The sequence below is a fragment of the Prionailurus bengalensis genome, chromosome D1 (genome assembly GCF_016509475.1).
Source record: "Prionailurus bengalensis isolate Pbe53 chromosome D1, Fcat_Pben_1.1_paternal_pri, whole genome shotgun sequence".
NCBI lineage: Eukaryota > Metazoa > Chordata > Mammalia > Carnivora > Felidae > Prionailurus > Prionailurus bengalensis.
The window spans coordinates 109,234,018-109,255,560 of NC_057346.1; the positions used below are offsets into that span (position 1 = coordinate 109,234,018).

The 21,543-nt window shown below is 61.6% G+C and overlaps 1 protein-coding gene across 1 annotated transcript; it reads left to right on the forward strand.

The window, feature by feature from the left end:
- The first annotated feature begins 413 nt into the window (after window positions 1-413).
- PCNX3 (pecanex 3) lies at window positions 414-21,360 on the forward strand. Its single transcript, XM_043582532.1, is given in 36 exon segments — window positions 414-1,067; window positions 1,441-1,628; window positions 1,858-1,957; window positions 2,080-2,119; window positions 2,219-2,314; window positions 2,549-3,676; window positions 4,185-4,308; window positions 4,394-4,572; window positions 5,036-5,126; window positions 5,482-5,617; window positions 6,912-7,033; window positions 7,822-7,975; window positions 8,262-8,294; window positions 8,557-8,728; window positions 8,837-8,947; window positions 9,311-9,402; window positions 9,577-9,686; window positions 9,868-9,973; window positions 10,081-10,173; window positions 10,352-10,502; window positions 11,295-11,439; window positions 11,790-11,967; window positions 12,999-13,107; window positions 13,275-13,334; window positions 13,337-13,403; window positions 13,795-13,853; window positions 13,958-14,173; window positions 15,073-15,326; window positions 17,683-17,913; window positions 18,085-18,188; window positions 18,495-18,642; window positions 18,735-18,965; window positions 19,050-19,324; window positions 19,707-19,840; window positions 19,924-20,222; window positions 20,299-21,360. Coding segments are annotated over 36 exon segments (6,087 nt in total). The 5' UTR covers window positions 414-914; the 3' UTR covers window positions 20,497-21,360.
- Window positions 21,361-21,543: the final 183 nt, after the last annotated feature.

Genomic DNA, 21,543 nt, shown 5'->3' on the forward strand with positions numbered 1-21,543 from the left:
TGAGGTCCAGCACTAAAAGGGGCGGACCGAGAGGGGCGTGCTTTGGTGGTGCAGAGCTGTCCCTGTAGCCCTGGGGAGTCCACGCCTCCACCCCGCCTCCTGTAACTCACTGGGAGAGTTTTGTGCCAATTAATTCCGCCGTCACCCAGTGGCCACTCATCAGCTAACCCTTCGGTTCCGCCCAGTGGTGTCTACTGTGTTGACAACGCCTAGGTGTGCGCATGCGCTCGAGCGCTACCACTTTTGAGCTCTTTTAGACCTGGACTCTGCGCACGCCCAAAGGGCTCCGCCGCTTCTTAGCGCTCCACTACCTTCCTGCGCGTGCGTCGGGTTTCCTGCCGTCAGGTTTTCCTTTTCCGGGTCTCAACTAGGCCCGTCGCACGCATGCGCCACTGTTGGCTGGCGGCTCGCGGTTCCTTCCGGCCTCCCCCTTGGGCCGGCTCCTGCAGTAGCCGGGCGAGCGCGGAGCCCGAAGAGAGTGACCTGTAACCCCGGAAGTGGACCTCAGGGTCCCGGGGCTCTCCCCGGGCCAGAGCCGAGGGAGCCGTCGTCTGCACCCCCGGAGCACCCACTCCACGCCCATCTCTGGATGCCGCCGACGGGTGCCCGGCCCGTGCCCCGCGCCTGCCTACCGGATCGGCCCCTCGGAACAGTTCTGGGCCGGGGGTGGGGGCCTGGACCCCGCCCCTGATGAGGCTCCACCCCCGCGCCCAGGCCTCGCTCCGCTGACTGCTCCGGCCGGCCCCGCCCCCTGCCCGCCCCCTTGCCCGGGCGACCCCTCTCCCCCGCTGGGGGAGGCCATGGCGTGAGCTCGAGGCCGGGCCCCGGGGCCCTCGGGCGCCAGGCGGGGCATGGGCCGGCGGCCGCCCCCATGAGGGTCCCGGGAGGGGGGCGCGCGCATCAGCGGCGGGGCCATGGGGTCGCAGGTATTGCAGATCCTGCGCCAGGGGGTGTGGGCCTCGCTCACCGGCGGTTGGTTCTTCGACCCGCACCAGAGCACCTTCTCCAACTGCTTCCACCTTTATGTCTGGATCTTCCTGCTCACCTTTCCCTTCTTGCTGTACATGGTGAGATGCTGCCGCCACCTGTGACTCTCGCGGGGAAAGGGAGGGTGGATGTCAGGGAGGGGTGCCAACCTGGTAGGGATTCCGGGCTGTGCCTTGGGCACTTGGGGTGTGGAGAGGATTCACTGCAGCGTCTGGGGTAGGTGGAAGAGTGGCCAAATTATTCTCTTGTTGGGCTGGGTGACCTTGAGCCCCTCACTTAATCTGACTCCAGTTAGAGGACCGGGCTTCTCGACAAGGTCTTGGTACCAGTTGTAGCAAGGGATGGGCGATGAAGTCTTGTGAATTTGCGAATCCTGGCTCTGACTGTGGTGGTAGGCCTACCCCATGGGGCCAGGGCTGTGTAAAGAGGAGCCTGACTTGCTGCCGTCTCCAGGTCCTGCCCCCCAGCTTGATGGTGGCCGGTGTGTACTGCCTTGTGGTGGCTGTCATCTTCGCTACTATCAAGACTGTGAACTATCGGCTGCATGCTATGTTCGACCAGGGCGAGATCGTGGAGAAGCGCAACTCTACCATGGGGGAGCCGGAAGAAGAGCCTGCACAGGGGGACAGCAGTTTGCCCAGGTGGGTGGGGTAGGGGTTGTGTTGGGAATTGAGGGGTCCTGGTGCCTGGCCTTAAGGTTTGGGGGCTTAGGGGACATTGGCTCCGTGAGCAGTTGAGTGCTAGCTCTGCGGTCAGCCCCAGACTTTCGAGATGACCCTGGAGAAGAGAGGAGTGCCGGGGATGGTGGAGGAAGCACAATGGGAAGAGGGGGGAGGTCAGCTGAAAGCTGATGTTTTTCTCCACTGCTAGGGACCCCGGAGTGGAGATGACAGTGTTTCGGAAAGTGAGTTCTACACCGCCGGTACGCTGTAGCTCCCAGCATTCCGTGTTTGGCTTCAATCAGGTCTCGGTGAGTGGTTCCTAGCGTCAGTCTGTCCCACTTCTCTCTTGGGAGCCCGACCCCACTGTGGGTACGTCCTGAACCTTCATTTTACCCGGCGTGTTCCTTCATCTGTTTGTCTGTGTGCCTAGGAGCTGCTGCCCCGGATGGAGGACTCCGGGCCCCTCAGAGGTAGGTGGCTCCTGCTCAGGGCTGAGTTTGGTGGTGTGGAACGGGATGGCACACCGGTGCCTTGAAGTCCTGCTGACACCTGTGGGGCCATGGTCGCAGACATCAAGGAGCTGGTTCGGGAGCAGGGCAGCAACAACGTGATCGTGACCTCGGCTGATCGAGAGATGCTGAAGTTAAGCTCACAGGAGAAACTGAGTGAGTGGGCATGATAGGGCAGGGACTTGGCAGCGGCGGGAGGACTAGCTGACTTGTCTTTGAGTCACCCCAAGTTTTGTTTCTCTGGGGCTCTCTTTGTCCTTCAGGTTGGGGCCTCCTCATTGTCCTGCCCCCCTGGGCTCTGGGGAAGCAGCGGCCTTAGGACCCTCTTAGCGACCGGTTCCTTTTGCAGCATGCCCTTCCCTCACTTTCTGTCTTCCTTTTCTCTGATAGTTGGAGACCTTCCCCAGACACCCCCGGGGGCTGCCCCAGACCCCTCTCTCCCCAGCACAGACTCTTCAGAACGTTCTCCCCTGGCTGGGGATGGAGCCCCCTGGAGGGGGAGCAGTGTGGCCGATACTCCCATGAGCCCCCTTCTGAAGGGGAGCCTCAGCCAGGAGCTGAGCAAGAGCTTCCTGACCCTGACCCGGCCTGACCGGGCCCTGGTGAGGACCAGCAGTCGACGGGAACAACGCCGGGCAGCAGGCGGCTACCAGCCCCTGGACAGGCGGGGCTCTGGGGAGCCCACACCCCAGAAAGCCGGCTCCTCGGATTCCTGCTTCAGTGGCACTGACAGGGAGACGCTGAGCAGCTTTAAGAGTGAGAAAACCAACTCCACCCACCTGGACAGTCCCCCTGGGGGGCAAGCCCCGGAGGGCAGCGACACAGACCCACCCTCTGAGGCTGAGCTGCCTGCGTCACCAGATGCTGGAGTCCCCTCAGATGACACCCTGCGTTCCTTTGACACGGTCATAGGAGCAGGGACGCCACCGGGCCCAGCCGAGCCGCTCCTGGTCGTGCGGCCCAAGGACTTGGCCTTGTTGCGGCCCGGCAAACGGCGGCCACCCATGCGAAGACACTCCCCACCTGGCCGTGCCCCTCGGCGGCCCCTGCTTGAAGGCGGGGGCTTCTTTGAGGACGAAGACACCAGCGAGGGCAGCGAACTGAGCCCGGCCTCCAGCCTCCGATCTCAGCGCCGCTACAGTACTGACAGCTCTTCTTCCACTTCCTGCTATTCCCCCGAGAGCTCCCGTGGTGCAGCAGGGAGACCCCGGAAGCGACGGGCCCCCCATGGGGCTGAGGAGGGGACGGCTGTGCCCCCCAAGCGGCCCTATGGGACCCAGCGGACGCCTAGTACCGCCAGCGCCAAAACGCATGCCCGAGTGCTGAGCATGGATGGGGCAGGGGGCGATGTCCTCAGGGCCCCCCTGGCTGGCTCCAAGGCTGAGCTGGAGGCCCAGGCGGGGGTGGAGCTGGCTGCTGGGGAGCCCGCTCTGCTGCCTGCTGAGGCCCACAGGGGACCTGCCGCCAACCAGCCCGGCTGGCGGGGGGAGCTGCAAGAGGAAGGTGCTGTGGGGGGAGGTGAGTGCCCGCTCTGCCGGGGGTGGGGTGGGGAGACGAGCTAGCTATGGGCTTGGGTTTGGACAAGGGCCAGGCTGCAGAGGAGCTGGTCAGAGTCAGCTCAGCCTCTGTCTCAGGGAGCAGGTGGAGGTGGACTGAGTGAGTGAGAGGCGTCTGCTGAACCCCTCACCTGAGCAGGGCCGAGAGACCTCAGACACCTGGCTCCAGATCTTGGCAGTTAGTACAAAGCCTCCGCCCGTCGAGGATCCTCAGCATCTGCATTCGTTGTCCTGGGCCGCCAGTGGGGCAGGGCAAGGTCCTATCTTCATTTCCAAGCGTGGAAACTGAGGCACAAGTGTGGTTAGGTGACCTGGCTAGGCCCCAGAGGCAGGACAGAGTTGAATGAGGCCTGACACTTAGCTCCGTGCAGGAGCAGCTGCTGCCTGCTCCCCCGCCCCCCCACCGCCCCGCACTCCCCCCGACGTGTCCAAGCCCGTGTCGCTTATGCTTGGGGCCTCTCTCTGGGCAGCGGCCGAGGAGACCGGCAAGCGGGACCGCACAAGCAGTGTGAGGCGTACTCAGGCGATCCGCAGGCGCCACAACGCGGGAAGCAACCCCACCCCTCCAGCCTCTGTTATGGGCTCGCCGCCCAGGTGAGCCCCTGCTGGCTGGTTGGAGGGGCGGTGGGGGCCCGTGGCTCTAAGTGGCGCTGACCCGTGGGCCGACCCCCCTCTTCAGCAGCCTACAGGAAGCTCAGCGGGGCCGGGCCGCCTCTCACTCCCGGGCGCTGACGCTGCCCTCCGCCCTGCACTTTGCTTCCTCGCTGCTGCTCACCCGGGCCGGCGCCACCGTTCACGAGGCCTGCACCTTTGATGACACCTCCGAGGGCGCCGTGCATTACTTCTACGACGAGAGCGGTGAGCCCCTCCCCCGAGTCCAGCGGCCGAGCCCCTGAGCCCGGCTGACCCCACACCCCCTGGCCCTCGCGCGGGGGTGTTCGTAGTCCTCGCAGCAGCGCTTGCTCTGTCGGGCACGTGCCACGCTCTCAGCCCCGTGGTGACCGACCGCTTTAGCTGTGCTGCCTGACCTCAAACTTGCAGCCGCCCCGAGGCACGGGGTAGCCTCGTAATCCTTGCCCTGCTGCTAAGGAGGCTGAGACACAGACTGAGGTCACAGCTGAGCAAGTGGCGGGAGACAATCCCACACCCGGGGCGGGCTGACCCGCGGTCTCTCTCCTCTCCAGCTCACGGTCCCTAGGGGCTGGGCTGCCACCCAGGAGGACGTAGCTCGCGGTTCTTCCTCGCATGACGGTCCACGTGGGTCAGGCCTGGGTGCTCCTGTCCCTGATCTGCTGCTTTGTGTCCCATACCCTTGCCCCAGGCGTGCGGCGTTCCTACACCTTTGGCCTGGCTGGAGGCGGCTACGAGAACCCTGTGGGGCAACAGGGGGAGCAGGCAGCCAATGGAGCTTGGTGAGTCTCCAAGCTTGGGCTCGCCCGGCCGGCAGCCTGTTGGGCCGCTGTTTCTAGGGATATTCTCTCTTCCCTGGGCCGGGGCAGGGGCAGCTCAGAATCTCTAGGAGAAGAGGGTGGAGAGTGGCAAAGGGCAGGCCTACAGGGGTGCTTACGCTGTAGGAACACGACATCTCTAGGCAGGAGGCTTCTAGGAACCAGGGCCTGGGAGGGAGGTCTTTCTGCCACCTGTTTCCTGTGTTCTGTATCCGAGCAGCCCCCTTAGGGCCCCAGTTGTGGCCTGACTTTGGCCTCAGTCCCCCCGCTGTCCCAGGGCTCTCCAGTGGCCTAACCTTCATGGCTGCTGTTCCCACAGGGACCGCCACTCACACTCCTCCAGTTTCCACTCGGCTGATGTCCCTGAGGCGGCAGGTGGCCTGAACCTGCTGCAGCCAAGGCCAGTGGTTCTGCAGGGTATGCAGGTGCGCCGCGTGCCCCTGGAGATCCCAGAGGTGAGGAGCCAGCGGTCAGGGAAGGACCTGCGGGAGGGGCAGTGGTGGGGGGCCAGGTCACTGAGCACTTGCCCAGGTACCAGGAGGGACGAGCCGTTCCAAGTAAGGGCTCCCGGGGGCCCTGAGGTGTCCATCCTGACCTTTGATGGCTGACACTGGGCGTGCAGGCTCTCTGGATCTCTGGGGCCCAAGGAGTTGTTTATTTGCTTATTCAACAGGCGTGTCTAGGGTATCTCCTTTATCCCAGAGGGGCCCCTACTAAGTGGGGATGACGGGTGTCGACAGTGATACCTGTGGAAGAGGCGCTTTCTTCCACGTACTTGGCTGTGCTGCTCCCTGTGCTGGGCCCAGGTGCACTGCATAGCACGGGGCACTCTGTTCGAGCTTGTTGCCTTAGCGGGGTTATTCATGGGCTCCCATCTCACTCCCAAAAGTACCCCAGTTTGGACAACAGTTTACAGGATCTAATAACGGCAGAAGCATTGAAAATGCTTCAAAGCCAGAGTCAGAGTTTAGAGTACAGTCGTGAAAGGAGCACCCACTCATCTAACACTCAGGGTCACAAACAGCATATGCAGTGCCCAGAAGCCCCACGTGTCCCTTTCTGGTGCATTTATTCTCCTCACTTGTCACACGGGATAGGCACCACAGTCCTGAGACAGCTGATGGCCACATCCAGAGGCAGGGGCTGTGCATCTTTGGCTCTGCATTGTGTCCCTAAGGCCCAGGGCGAGGCCTATAGTTGTGCCCCATGAGTATTTGTTGAACGAAAGATGCAAGAAATCCAAAGAGATTAGGTATTTGCCCGGGGCCTCACAGTACTGGCATTGGCACCCAGGCCTGTCATCAGGGCTGGTTCCCTGTGTGCTCTGGGATAGGATGGTCAGAGCGAGCCTGAGGGCTCTGTCCAGGAGGAGGGTAGCATTGCACTGCGTCCCAAATGTGGATTTCACCGAGCCCAGGAAGAGGTGGGAGAGGCTGCCTGAGCGGGGAAGACACGGACGGCACTGGTGACCGTGGCCCGCAGCAGCCCCGGCAGGTCCCCAGCAGCCATTGAGCCATTGAGTCCTAGGAACCTGGAGAGAGGATCAGGCCTTTGTGATGGAGCGTCAGGACAGGCCACAGGGCTGCTCGATGGCGGGGACTCTGTGCTGGAGGAAACGGCTGACCAGCCAGTGTGCACCGGGCAGGGGGATGGTGGCAGTGGACCGTGTGGGGGGCGAGGGGCTGATGGCTGCGGCTGTGGGGACCGCAGTTTGACCTGCTGGACCAGGACTCCCTGCACGAATCCCAGGAGCAGACGCTGATGGAGGAGGCACCACCTCGTGCCCAGCACAGCTACAAGTACTGGCTTCTTCCTGGCCGCTGGACGTCTGTGCGCTATGAGCGGCTGGCCCTCCTGGCCCTCCTGGACCGGTGAGTGCCCACCCGCCTCGGCCCCCCGGCCTTCTGAACCCTATGAACATATGGAGGCCATCATGGCAGCAGGAAGCCTAACCGTTGCTGGGGGTCACTGAAGGTGTGTCAAGGGCTGGAGTGGGCTTCTGCTAGGTCCTTTTGGAGCGTGAAGGGGTGAAGGCGTGGCCAAGCGGATGGTGCTCTAGTTACTCCTCTGTCCCAAAGCTCCACTCAAGACAAACCATTCTTGTCCGGTCTCTTGTTTATGTCTGTTTCTATTTTAGATTTTCTTGAATAGAGGTCCACGGTCTAAAAAAGCTCGCAAACTCTTTGTCTCAGCTTTCCCATTTCTTAGGGGTAACTGAGGCCCAGGAAGTCAGATAGAGAAGTCAAGTGACTTCTCTTGTCTACATGGCTGACTTGGGCCTAAGAGCCCGTGTCCTGGCTTCCGTGGTCTGGATTTCCTCCCGGCACTGCAGCCAGTGTTTGTGGGGCACCGCCTGTGTGCATGGCACGCGTAGGCTAGAGACAGGCACTCCCCGGAGCGGTGGCATTGGAGCCTACAGGGTCTAGAAGGGACGAAGATTGGGATTCAGGGTAGCAATGGGGTGGCTTCCTAGAAGAGGTGCGAACTGGCCTCCATCCCTGAGAGGTCTAGATTCCGACATTCAGAGGATGAGGGGGTGGCGCGGGCACAGGCACAAACGTGGGCCTTTGTGGCTGGGTCCTGTCCTCTGTGTTCCACCCACTTTTGCCCCCCTAGCCGGTAAGGAGTTGGGTGTGCCCTGACCTTGCTGTCTCTCCAGGACTCGGGGGCTGGTGGAGAACATACTCGGCGTAGGCCTGAGCAGTCTCGTTGCCTTCTTGGGCTACCTGCTGCTGCTTAAGGGCTTCTTCACGGATATCTGGGTCTTCCAGTTCTGCTTGGTCATTGCCTCCTGCCAGTATTCCCTGCTGAAGGTCAGTCCTTACTCCCTGGGCCACCTCCCTCCCGCCCCCCCCCCCCCCCCCGCCCCACCTCTTTCCACATGCCTCCTTTCCCATAATCCATTTTGAGGGGTGTGAGCTGGAAAGCAGATAAGACGCTTGAGATTCCCTGTAACCAGCCCCTTGCCTTACAAATGAGAGAACCAAGGCTCAGGACAGTTTAGGATCCTGCCCTGGTTACTCCTGACAGCCAGTGGTGGAACCAAGCAGGTCCTGGGCTCTGGCTTCTGTTGCGAATGTAGCTCCTGTCTTTTTCCAGAGTGTCCAGCCTGATGCGGCATCTCCCATGCACGTGAGTAGAGTGCTTTCCCGAGGGTGCTCAAATGTGGGGCTGGCAGGGGCTGAGATCAGGTGTGCAGGGGTCTGGGAGGGGCAGGGCTCCCTCACCACCCGTATGGCCTCAGATCCTCAGTCCTGCTGCCCTCACCCTGCCAGGCTTTCTGTCTTAGATCCAGGGCCACGGGTAGGGCACGTGAGCATGTGCGTGTGTGTGCGCACATGTGTGCGGGGTGGTCAGTGGGGGAGGCCTGGCCCCTCACAGTCCCACTCCCCAGGGCCACAACTGGGTGATCGCATATAGCCGGCCTGTCTACTTCTGTATCTGCTGTCTGCTCATCTGGCTGCTGGACGCCCTGGGCTCAGCTCAGCCCTTCCCACCCGTCTCCCTGTACGGCCTCACGCTCTTCTCTGCCTCCTTCTTCTTCTGTGCCCGGGACGTGGCCACTGGTGAGATTGGGCAGCCTTGAGGTGACTCAGGGGAGTGAGGCCCCAACGGTGGGCCAAGGGGTGGCCTGCAGGGTGACCGGCCGGGCCTTTGCTTTCCCTCCCTGGCAGTGTTCACCTTGTGCTTCCCGTTCGTCTTCCTCCTGGGCCTCCTGCCCCAGGTCAACACTTGCCTCATGTACCTGCTGGAGCAGATAGATATGCACGGCTTTGGGGGTACAGGTAGGGGGCCCATAGGTGGCTTGCGTGTCGGGAGGCAGTGTGGGGCCCAGGAGGGGCCTTGGGTTGGGTGTGTGGCTCCAGCCTTTTGCTGAGTCTTCTCCTGTGTCTATACTGTGGGTATCCACAGGTGTGGATCAAGAGCCCGTCACCTCCCCCTGCTTCCTCCCCTCCCCAAACAAGTGGTTTCAACCCAAGAATGCCAGAAGCCCTGAAGGCCTCTCAGGGCTCGAGGAGCAGAGAACAATGGGCTAGTGATGGGTCCCAGGGAGGTTAGCCTGTGAGAATCGAGGGCAGTGGGGTGCGGGTGAGGTGGGGCAGCAGCAGGTAGCAGTCGGGCCTTACCTGCTGTTTCTCACCTGACAGCCGCCACCAGCCCGCTCACTGCCGTCTTTAGCCTCTCCCGCAGCCTGTTGGCTGCTGCCCTGCTCTACGGCTTCTGCCTTGGGGCCATCAAGGTAGGGATGATCTGTGGGGTGGGGGGCATGCTGAGGCCCAGGGGTGTTGTTGGGACAGGACTGTGAATTGGGCTCAGCAGTGGCTTCTCCCGGGGCAGGGGGAGGGGGCGGTGGATCCTCCCCTCCCCCCACGCTTACCCTGCCTCCCCTGACCAGCATGGGTTCTCTCCCCAGACTCCTTGGCCGGAGCAGCACGTCCCTGTCCTCTTCTCGGTCTTCTGTGGCCTCCTGGTGGCCCTGTCCTACCACCTGAGCCGTCAGAGCAGTGACCCCACCGTGCTCTGGTGGGTGCCTGCACGTGCCTGTCCGTGCGCATGTGTGTGTCTGCGTGTGTGTCCGTGCATGGCAAGGGTTGCGGGGGCGGGGGTGTTCCGTGCACGTGCCTGGCCCCAACCGACCCTGGTGCCTGCGGCAGGCGTGTGGCCTCTGCAGACCCGGACCTCTGCCTCTTCTCACCCACCCCAGGTCTCTGATTCGGAGCAAGCTCTTCCCCGAGCTGGAGGAGCGGAGCTTGGAGACGGCTCGGGCCGAGCCCCCGGACCCACTGCCAGACAAGATGCGCCAGTCGGTGGTGAGGGGCTGGAGTGTAGGGTTCTAGTCTTGGGGTGGGGAGCTGACAGGGTGTGGTCAGCCCCCCGGGGCGGCGGGCACCCACGCTGGTGTTTCCCGGCCCTGCAGCGTGAGGTCCTGCACTCTGACCTGGTGATGTGTGTGGTGATCGCCGTGCTCACCTTTGCCATCAGCGCCAGCACCGTCTTCATCGCCCTGAAGGTTCGTGTGGCATGGGCCACCCCTGTCCCCTGGGTCTTTGCCGGAGCCTCCTCCACCCGAGGGCCCTGGGCAGCCATGGCCTCGTGTCTTTCTCTGCCCCTGCCCAGCCCGTGCCCAGGCCCCCTTGGCTCCTTGGCCTGCTCCCCTTGGCTGAGCCTCTGGCCTCTCCCTCCTGCAGTCGGTGCTGGGGTTCGTATTGTACGCACTGGCTGGGGCCGTGGGCTTCTTCACGCATTACCTGCTGCCGCAGCTCCGCAAACAGCTGCCCTGGTTCTGCCTGTCGCAGCCTGTGCTGAAGCCGTTGGAGTACAGCCAGTATGAAGTTCGAGGTGAGTGCCTGCCCCACCCCTCCGCCCCTCCCGCCCTGATTTCCTGGTTGACCTGCAGCCTGCCGGCAGGGGGCGGCCTCCACCCGGGCTGTCCCGACCGCGCCGACCCTGCAGCCCCTTCGAGGGCCCTGCCTGCCTTCTCCTGCCCGCTGTGCCCCAGCTTGGCCCCTGCTTTGCTCTCACCCTGCCTGCCCTGCCCTTTTCCCGCCTCTTTTGCTTTCTCTGAGGAGATGGAGGAAGTAGAATTCCGAGGCTCTAAAGGGATCTGTCGTCCGGGATCACAGATTGGTTTCCAGTAGACCGGGTGTGCCTGGCTGATTTTCATTTGAGCCCTGTGATAGAAACACCTTTAAGTCTCTGTTTAATCGTCTGGTTTTGTTATGCAAAGTTCCACGTGCCGTTTTACTTAAGCGAGAAAAGATTTTGCCCATCCCCGCCTGACGATGATCAGCTCAAGCCAGGTGGCAGTGGCCCCTTACGAAGGGCCCTGCAGCTCAAGGTCACAGAGCACAGGGGCCTCACCCAGCCTGCCTTGGCTCCAGTGGGCATGTTGGATGGCCTCATTCCATTTGTCTTCAGACAACAGAACAGGCAAAGAGCGTGCCCTGGGCCCCTGAGGTGCCCTGTCCGGGCCTCATTGCCCTCATTTGAGCTGCCACAAGGCTTCTAGGCTCCTGGAGAGCCATGTCCCCTGGTTTGCCCTTTCTCCAGGTTCCCTCTGGGAGCGCACCTGACTTGGCCCTGCGGTAAGAGGGGAGCACACAGAGTCAACAGTCCTGCCTTCTCTCGCAGGCGCTGCGCAGGTGATGTGGTTTGAGAAGCTGTATGCTGGCCTGCAGTGCATCGAGAAGTACCTCATCTACCCCGCCGTGGTGCTCAACGCCCTCACGGTGGACGCCCATGCTGTCGTCAGCCACCCGGACAAGTTCTGCCTCTAGTGAGGACTGCCCCGCCCCCACCATCCCACCACTTGCGTTCCCACGCGACACGTGGGATGCCGAAGCCCACAGGGGGAATGAAAACCTGCCTCCGTTGCCCAGCCAACTAAAGCAGGATTCGGGCTTCTGACCCTTTCTGTTGAGACAGTTGCCTCTTGGAAAACAAACGTGTCTCCCAGATGTGTCTAAAAAGGGCGACCCCTTTAGAGAGCAGAGGCTGAGAGTCACCAGCCCAAAAGAGCAGGGCCCAGCCCAGCGGCGCCCAGGCCAGGGCCGGGGAGGGATGGGCAGCCATCTCCTCTGCCTCCCGAGCCCTGCCTGGCACATAATGCCTGCTTCTCGTCTACAGCTGCCGGGCGCTGCTGATGACCGTGGCTGGGCTGAAGCTGTTGCGCTCAGCCTTCTGCTGCCCGCCCCAGCAGTACCTAACCTTGGCCTTCACTGTTCTGCTCTTCCACTTCGACTACCCACGCCTCTCCCAGGGCTTTTTGCTTGACTACTTCCTCATGTCCCTGCTCTGCAGCAAGGTGAGGTGGTCATGTTGCAGTCTCCAGGCTGTGCGGCGGGAACGGGGTGGCGGGGAGAACTCCCCCAGGGGCCTGCGGCCCTCGCAGCTGCTGTTCCACATCGGCCCCACCGTGGGCCTTCGCAGCAGTTTATCCAGGGGCACGGAGGAAACTGGTTTAAAGGGCTAAAGTGACTTGCCTCGGGTCCCCCGGAGAATTGGTAGCCAGCCAGGACTTGAATCCAGGTCTGTCTCACTTGGCTGCCTCTTCTCTGAATCATGGTATTTGGTCACTTTCCTTATAAGCAGTTAAGGCAGTTCAGACTTGGCCTTGTCCTCTAGATACCAGCCTCTGAGCTCTGCCCCTTTGCCAGCCACAGCCCTGGGGAGCAGTTAAGAGCTGAGTTTCAGAAGCCCCTGGGGCCTGGGTATATCCAGACTACTCTGCCAGGCTGTGGGATCCCCTGATCAGGGGTTGGGGGAGGGGATCACTGTGAACAAAGAACCATTCCTCGGCACTGTACTGGAAGCCTGTAGTGGTACCTTCCTAGCCCTGGGATCCCAGCAAGGATCCCAGCATAACCCTGAGCCTTTTTCTTTTACATGGGTATTCTGGTCTGGTTTTTTGGTCTGGCCCAGAGTGGTAGAGATCCAAACTGTATCCCCTTCTGAGGGTGGGGCCCGTGACTGTCTCTTGACTCTCAGTATCATGGTTGAGGCCCAGCCTCGTCACTGACTGGTGGCCTGAGCAAGTCATTTGCCTGCCCTACCTTTTTCTGAACCTCACCTTTCCGATCTGTGAAATGGGACAGGAATAGGAAGCTCCCAGGGTGGTCCTGCATATAGACGGCTAATGCTCCCGTAGAGGGTTTGCTAACAGTAACGGATACTTTGAGCCAGGTCCAGAGAGAAAGGGCCGGGAGTGATCTTGAGCTTGACTCGCACGTGGGCAGCCACTGGGGTAGGCTCGAGGCTGTGAATGGGTACTTGATAGACCCCACCTCTGTGAGTGACCTGTGTACCTCTCACTTCTCCCCTCTCCGACCCTGCCAGCTGTGGGACCTGCTGTACAAGCTGCGTTTTGTGCTGACCTACATCGCGCCCTGGCAGATCACCTGGGGCTCGGCTTTCCACGCTTTTGCCCAGCCCTTTGCCGTGCCACGTACCCAGCCTGCCGCCCGCTGCCTGGGTGGGGGTGTGCGAGGAGGGCTGTGGCCTGGATGGGGGGGGGGGGGTTGGGGGCACGGGGCAGGTTGATGGGGGTCAAGGAGTGGTGAGGGAGGTCAGGGAGGGTCCTGTATGCCTGCCGCCTCCTTGACTTGCGCCCAGACTCGGCCATGCTGTTCGTTCAGGCCCTGCTCTCGGCACTTTTCTCCACGCCACTTAACCCCTGCTGGGCAGTGCCGTCTTCATCATGTCCTACGCGCGGCCCCTCAAGTTCTGGGAGCGCGACTACAAGTGAGTACTGCGGGAGCAGGCGGGTCACCCAGAGGGGACCTGGAAGGGAGAGGAGCTCGGGGCCCAGGTCGGGTGGGGTGCAGGGGGGTGCCGCAGCAAGGTTGCGAGTGCTCGGGCACCGTGGGCTTCAGATGGGTGATCTGATGAGGGCAAAACCCGAGTCAGGCCGAGCCTCGGGCTCACACCCTGGGCTTCCTGGCCATGTGGTCCTAGGTGAGTCCCCTCACGTCCCGAAGCCTCAGTCACGTGTGCAGTGGGGCTGTCATGGCATCTGCCCAGAGAACAGGGGTGTGGGCTCAGAGGACGCGATGGTGGGCTGGCGGGAATCGTCGTCTGAACCCTGGGCAGCCTCACCCTCTCAGCCAACCGTGTTGCCGTTCTCTCTGAACAGCACTAAACGTGTGGATCATTCCAACACCCGCCTGGTCACCCAGCTAGATCGGAACCCAGGTGCGTACTTGGCCATCTGGGGGCTTTTAGGGCCAGGCCTCCCTGGGGAGGGAGCCTTGCTTACTTGTCACTTTGCCCATTTGTCTGTCTGTCCTGGGTCTCAGGCGCTGACGACAACAACCTCAACTCCATCTTCTATGAGCACTTGACGCGTTCGCTGCAGCACACGCTGTGTGGGGACCTGGTGCTGGGCCGCTGGGGCAACTACGGCCCCGGCGACTGCTTCGTCCTGGCCTCTGACTACCTCAACGCCCTGGTGCACCTCATCGAGGTTGGCAATGGCCTCGTCACCTTCCAGCTGCGTGGCCTTGAGTTCCGGGGTGAGCCGCGGGGCCTGGGCCTGACGCAGGCTGCTGTGTTGCATAGCGCGTGAGGGCTGGATTCTAGTCCATCCCTGCCCTGGTTTGCACGGTGACCTTGAGCAAGGCACTCTTCCTCCCTAGGCCCGGGTGTCCCGGTATAAATGGTGAGGCGGCAGGGTCTCCTTTGGCCAAGCTGTGTCCCTGCCCTGACTCGGGGTCCACAGGGACTGAACAGGCTGCACTCGTACAAGCTTGGGCCCGGAGCTCTGGGATCTCCCTTCCGCTCCCAACTGCCTGCCCTGTGGTCTTGGGCTTGGCCCAGGTTGGGTGCCACCTAGGACCCCTGGTGGGTGAGCTAGCTCTTTGCCTTCGGAAGACGTCCATGTTGGATGTCAGCTTCAGAAAAGGCCCCTGAGGGTGCAGAGGGGCTCTAAGCACAGCTCATGAGCACTATGAACTGGAGCAGGTCGCTTCTCTCTGAGCTTCGGTCTTTTTTTTTTTTTTTTTTTTAATTTTTTTTTTTAACGTTTTATTTATTTTTGAGACAGAGAGAGACAGGGCATGAATGGGGGAGGGTCAGAGAGAGAAGGAGACACAGAATCTGAAACAGGCTCCAGGCTCTGAGCTGTCAGTACAGAGCCCGACACGGGGCTCGAACTTACGGACCGCAAGATCATGACCTGGGCCGAAGTCGGCCGCTTAACGGACTGAGCCACCCAGGCACCCCCGAGCTTCGGTCTTTGCTGTGGCCCCTGGGAGTCAGGAAGGGAAAGGGTTCATTTGTCGATCCGTTCATTTAATAACGTTTACTCACACGGCATCCCCGGGCAGGGAATGACGAAGGCCGGGGCGCTGGCTGGGGAGAAGGCAGGCGGGATGTGCTGGTGGCCCCCTGACTGCCCCCCCCCGCCTTCCAGGTACCTACTGCCAGCAGCGCGAGGTAGAGGCCATCACGGAGGGCGTGGAGGAGGATGAGGGCTGCTGCTGCTGTGAGCCTGGCCACCTGCCACGGGTCCTGTCCTTCAATGCCGCCTTTGGGCAGCGCTGGCTGGCCTGGGAGGTGACGGCCAGCAAGTACGTCCTGGAGGGCTACAGCATCAGCGACAATAACGCCGCCTCCATGCTGCAGGTGTTTGACCTCCGCAAGATCCTCATCACTTACTACGTCAAGGTATGTCGGGCAGGTGGCTGGGCGGCAGGGGTCCCCACTAGCGAATGCTCGCTGCCCAGGAGCGTCCTGAGTGTCATCTTCTGGATTGTTGGGAACCTGTTTTTCCCAAGGGAAGCAGAAGCCTTAGAGAGGTTAAGCATCCTCCAAGGTGCCACCCACCACCAGACAGCAGGACTCAGGGGCCTCAGTGGCCTGTGTGGCTCTAGCATTAGGGTACTGGGGGGCGGGGGTCTCCCTGTCACCCTCCTCTGGAAGATGCACCTTGGGCAGTATCGGGGGAAAGTGGGCAGTATGTGCATGGGTCCCCTCACTGGGCTGCTGGTCCTGGGAAGGGCAGTTGCTGAGGCCAGTCTTCTAGACCACCAGGACCCTGGCCCAGGTCCCACCAGCACAGAGGGACGATAATGCTACCAATGGTGGCGTTAAGTGATAATCATAGAAGTGGCTGCCAAGCAGTGGTACTTACCAAGGGACAGGCTCCTAAACTGGCTGAAGCCCACCATACCCTTCAAGAGAGGTCCTGATGTCTCGGCCATGGCAGCTGGCTCGCAGAAGGAGGCGATTAGTCTGAGGCCCCAGAATCAGGAGAAAAGTGGCAGAGCCAGTCTTAGACCCAAGCCTGGGCCTCCCTGTCTCAGTCTGGGTGTGCCAAGCACCTGCTGGGGGTGGTGGGGTTTGTGAGGCACAGTGTGGGGTCCAGCAGGAGCCCTGGACTGGGTTCTGGGAAGCCTGCGATGTCACCTCCTTTGCTGTGTCTGGTTTATCCGCTTGAGAAGTGGGGATTACTGGAGTTCTGTGAGATGGCAGGAATGATGCAGCTTTGTGACCCCCAGAGTAAGGGAACCGAGGGAGTGGGGTGAGGGTGGTCACTGGCCACAGTCCCTTGTGCCCTCTTAACATCTGCCCTGGGGCTCCTGGCACAGGGTCTGGAGGGGAGGCCTCCTGGGGCCCAGATAGGCCTGCTCACCTGAGGTCATCTCTGGGGCAGGCGTCTGCATCTCCCAGCTGTCCTCTCACCTCCAGTGACATCCCTTCTGCAGCACACGTCAGAGAAACTGTAATTCTTCTCTGGTTTTTCCTATCCACCCATCCACTTCTAAGGAAGGGCTTGTGAGCCTCACACCTCTCACTGTCACCTAGGAGGAGGCTGTGGTCCAGACCGGGACATTCCCAGCTTCAGGTCATCCAGGGGTCACAGTTCTGTCTACCTCTCCCCCCCCCCCCCCCTTGTCAGAAAAGTGCTTTTACTGAGGTCACCCTGCTGCCTCCCGGAAACCCAGCTCAAGGCCAACAGCAGCCTTCTCATGGCTGTGCACCAGGCACCTAGCCAGGCTTGGGCTGGCAGGCTGAGATGAGCTCCACCCCAGCCAAGTTTAATGTGCCATGGGGAAGCTAACTTGCCACGGATGCAGCTGCCTCCAAAGCTGGGCACGGTCAGAGCTGGGTACACGTGTCTGGAGGACCTGGGGAGTGCTCTGCCAAGGACAGCGTGGGGTGAAGTTCGGAAGGATAAGTCGGGCGTGGTGGCAGGTGTGCGGGGCAGGGTGCCCCACCGGAGCCACCCTGCTGGACATTCCTCGTCCTGTCTGGGTGCTCTCTGTTCACGGCCAGCTGCAGCACCCTCCCCAGCCCCAGACTGGCCACCCTGTCCCCGGGCACAGGACCAGATCGGCTCCATCCCAGGGTGCCCATGGAATCCCTGTAACCTTGCTGGTTACCAACTGCCAGCCACACACTGCCCATCCATCCTGACTGTCTACCTTCCAGAAGCTCTTCTCCATTTGCCCAAACACCTGCTCAGCAACCAGCGTTCACTTAAGGGGTACAGGAGCCGCCGACTTTGGGCACAGGATACTGTGCCTTCGCCTTTTTTTCTGAGTGGAAGCCCTGTGGCTGTCACATCTCACCTGCCTAAAGGGACCCATGACCTACGGGCATGGCCTGCAGGCAGCCGCACTACCTCAGCCTGACCTTCCAAGGTCTCTGAGATCTGGATCCCATAGCATCATGGTGTGGAAGGTTCTGGGGGTTCAGTTTAGAACCCCCTAGCTGCGTCTGCTTTGCTGTGTAACCTCAGGCAAGTCTGCTGTCTAAGCCCCAGTCTCTCTTCAAATGAGGGATCTTCTGAAGCAAGCAGACAAGCACTTGCCACAGGGCAGAACCTTCCAGGCGACGCTGTGTAAGGAGGGGGGCTTCCTGGCCTAAGAGAGGGGGGCACACTTGCCCGTGTGGCTTCAGGGAACTCAGAGGGGCCGAGGGTGGATGGCCCAGGGAGCATCCTGGTGCTTTCTCTCCCACGACTAGGGCATGACCGCAGTCACTGGCCCCAGCTCTGATGCCTGCCCTCTCCTCCTAGAGCATCATCTACTACGTCAGCCGCTCACCGAAGCTGGAGGCGTGGCTGAGCCACGAGGGCATTGCAGCAGCCCTGCGGCCCGTGAGGGCGCCGGGCTACGCTGACTCGGACCCCACCTTCTCACTGAGCGTGGATGAGGACTATGACCTCCGCCTCTCCGGCCTCTCACTGCCCTCCTTCTGCGCGGTGCACCTCGAGTGGATCCAGTACTGTGCCTCCCGGCGCAGCCAGGTCCGGCCACCACGACCCTGGGGCTGCCTCCCTCCCTCGCCCCACCAGTTCTCCCTTCCCCGTGCGAGTCCCTCTTGCTCTCAGCCTCCCTCGGCCCGGGCCCTGCCCCCCGCCCCGAATTCCCTGTCCTGGTCTGAGCTGGGCTCTGGGGACGGGGTCCTTGTGCCGCAGCCCGTGGACCAGGATTGGAACTCGCCGCTGGTCACGCTGTGTTTTGGCCTGTGCGTGCTGGGCCGGCGGGCCTTGGGGACGGCCTCGCACAGCATGTCTGCCAGGTGAGTGCCACAGGTCCGGCCGCGCCTCCTGTACTCCCCCTGCCCCCTCCACGAACAGCTCTGGGCCGGAAGCCCCCAGGAACCACATCAGTCCTTCCTTCAGGGTGGCTCCTCTCTGTGGGCAAGACACCTCCCAGTTATGATCATGCCTGTTCCTCACCACCCCGTGAAGGACCCAGACGGAGACGGACCTTGTCAGGCTGGGGAAACTGAGGCCCCGCAGGAAGAGCGGTCCCGGCTCCGACCACTGCCCGGAGAGCCAGAGCTCGGGAACCTTCACGCTCGCCTGTGCCTTCTCTTCCACAGCCTGGAGCCCTTCCTGTACGGCCTGCACGCCCTGTTCAAGGGGGACTTCCGCATCACCTCCCCACGCGATGAGTGGGTCTTTGCCGACATGGACCTACTTCATCGCGTGGTGGCGCCTGGAGTTCGCATGGCCCTCAAGCTCCACCAGGTAGGGGACACGCCCCCAGGCAGGGCGGGCCGTGGGGTGAAGCCCCTCCCTAGGGCGGGGCCACTGACGCGGCCCTCCTGTCCACCCCGCAGGATCACTTCACGTCCCCAGATGAGTATGAGGAGCCCGCCGCCTTGTACGACGCCATCGCAGCCAACGAGGAGCGGCTGGTCATCTCGCACGAGGGCGACCCAGCCTGGCGCAGCGCCATCCTCAGCAACACGCCCTCGCTGCTGGCCCTGCGTCACGTCCTGGATGACGCCTCCGACGAGTACAAGATCATCATGCTTAACCGGCGCCACCTCAGCTTCCGAGTCATCAAGGTGGGGATGCCCCTTCCCGCCCCGTGCCCGCTCGGCCCCCTTCCTGGCACTGACCCCTTGACCCTTGTGTGTGGCCGCCCACAGGTGAACCGCGAGTGTGTACGTGGCCTGTGGGCCGGGCAGCAGCAGGAGCTGGTGTTCTTGCGCAACCGCAACCCCGAACGCGGTAGCATCCAGAACGCCAAGCAGGCCCTCCGCAACATGATCAATTCTTCCTGTGACCAGCCACTGGGCTACCCCATCTATGTGTCCCCCCTCACCACCTCGCTGGCCGGCAGCCACCCCCAGCTGCGGGCACTGTGGGGTGGCCCTGTCAGCCTGAGTGCCATTGCCCGCTGGCTTCTGCACAGCTGGGAGAGGTGAGCCCAGAACACCACCCCGAGCCTGTGGGGCTGAGGTCCTGGAGTGAGAAGCAGAGGCTCAGCGAGGTGAAGCCACTTCCTCCTAGGGCTCAGAATGAGGAAGTGCTGGAGCCAGGATTGGGCCCCGAGAGCTGACACCGTCCCAGAGCTGACCTGACTTCATCCTGCTCTCCCAGAGTTGAAGGTGGCCTTTAGCCTTAAGAGCCATTGATAACGCCTCTCTTAGAAGACCCTGCAAAGTAGATGGCAAAATCTGTTAGAGACAGGATCCTGGGGCTCAGAGATGTTAGGTGACTTGTCCTGGAGCCGGGGGCTTGTGCCTGCAAGGTCTCTGGCCCTCCCCCTGCCAACCTGTCCCTCCCCACTGCCCCCATCCCAGGCTTCATAAGGGCTGTGGTGCCGGCTGCAATAGTGGCGGGAACGTGGATGACTCGGACTGTGGCGGAGGCGGTGGCTTAGGCTCCCTCAGCAATAACCCCCCCTTGGCACACCCCACACCTGAGAACACAGCAGGTGAGCTGGCGAGGCCGGGCCGAACTGGTGGGTGAGGAGGACGGCCTAGCTGAGATCTGTACCCTCTTATCTGTCTCCCACAGGCAGTGGAGACCAGCCCCTCCCTCCGGGTCCAGGCTGGGGCCCTCGGCCTTCCCTGAGCGGCTCTGGTGATGGGCGCCCCCCTCCTCTGCTGCAGTGGCCACCCCCTCGGCTCCCTGGACCAACCCCTTCTTCTCCCGCCCCCACTGAGGGTCCCCGGCCCTCAAGAACCCCTGGCCCCGGTCTCCTCAGTTCTGAGGGTCCCAGCGGGAAGTGGACCCTGGGGGGTCGGAAGGGGCTGGGGGGATCTGAGGCAGAGCCAGCCTCAGGGAGCCCCAAAGGAGGCACCCCCAAATCTCAGGTAAGGGTCCTGTGGAAGGGTTGGGTCCTGAGCTACTCGGGTCTGCTTTCCCACCAACCTCTCTCCCCTCCCTTAGGCGCCCCTAGACCTCAGCCTCAGCCCGGATATCAGCACCAATGCCTCCTCGCCCGCCAGAGCAGCCCAGGACATTCCTTGCTTGGACGGCAGTGCTCCTGAAAGTGGCACACCCACTGGGATCCTGGGTGACTGGCCTGCCCCTGCTGAGGAGCGTGAGAGCCCGGCTGCCCAGCCCCTGCTGGAGCATCAGTACTGAGTGGCCTGGTACCCTCTGGATCCCAGCCCTAGGATTCAGTAACTTGGATCCCTGGTCTCTGGCCCTCTGCTGGACCACAGAACTGAGTGGCTTTGGCTTCCACATCTGAACCCTGACCTCTGGCTGCCTTAGCCAGCGTACCAGAACTAAGTGGCCCAGACCTCCGGCCTTGATCCCTGATCTCTCATCCCTAGTCGAGGGCCTGGGCTCCCTAAACTGAGGCAGGCAGCCTCCCAGCCAGGCCCTAGAAGTCAAACCCATGGGCTGGTCCCGTTTCGAGCCCGTGGCCAGGACTGTCTTGGCCCCTGGGCCTGCACTGCCTGCAGGGGCAGCCCCTTGGCCTGGACCGGGGGCTGAAATGTGGGAAGGGTGGTTTCTTTTTTTCTTTTCTTTTTTTTTTTTCTTTCTTTCTTCTTTTTTTTTTTTTTTTTTTTTTTTTTTCGTGCTTCAGAGACACCAGAATAACACTATTTTTGATTTTGGTTGGCGTCCTCTTTTTCTGTCTGGGATTGTTTGGGTGGAGGGTAGAGGTGGCGGCCAGGTCAAGGTAGATGAGCACCAAGAGGAGGATGAAGGATGTGGGGCTGGGTTATGATGGAGATAGAGGTAAGGCCAAGGTAGGGTTCACGTAGCCCTAGGTCCCTTCCCCCCCCCAACCTGTTCCTTTTGAAGCCTTGGTCTGAAGTTCATTTTGTTCACTTTCTCATCCCTGTATTTTCAAACACTTCCAGTTCATGAGGCTAGTGCCTATAATTATCAGCCTTGACTTTAGCCGAAGCCCATCTCTGAACCTCAATTTATCCAGCTATAAAGAAGAGAGGACACCTGTCCAAAATGTTTTAAGAATAAATGAGAGCGCGTGGAGAGTAGGGTTCAGTGCTTAGTAAGTGCTCATAAATACTCAGTTTCTGGGCACCTGCTGCGTGGGTGGATGGGTGGGAAGGGAGGGGGTTGCTAAACGCTCTAGGAATCCTGGTGTAGCCCTCGGAGTTGGTCTGGACGGCAGGTACACTTCAGCGTTTCTCGGCGGAGGCTGGAGGCCCCACA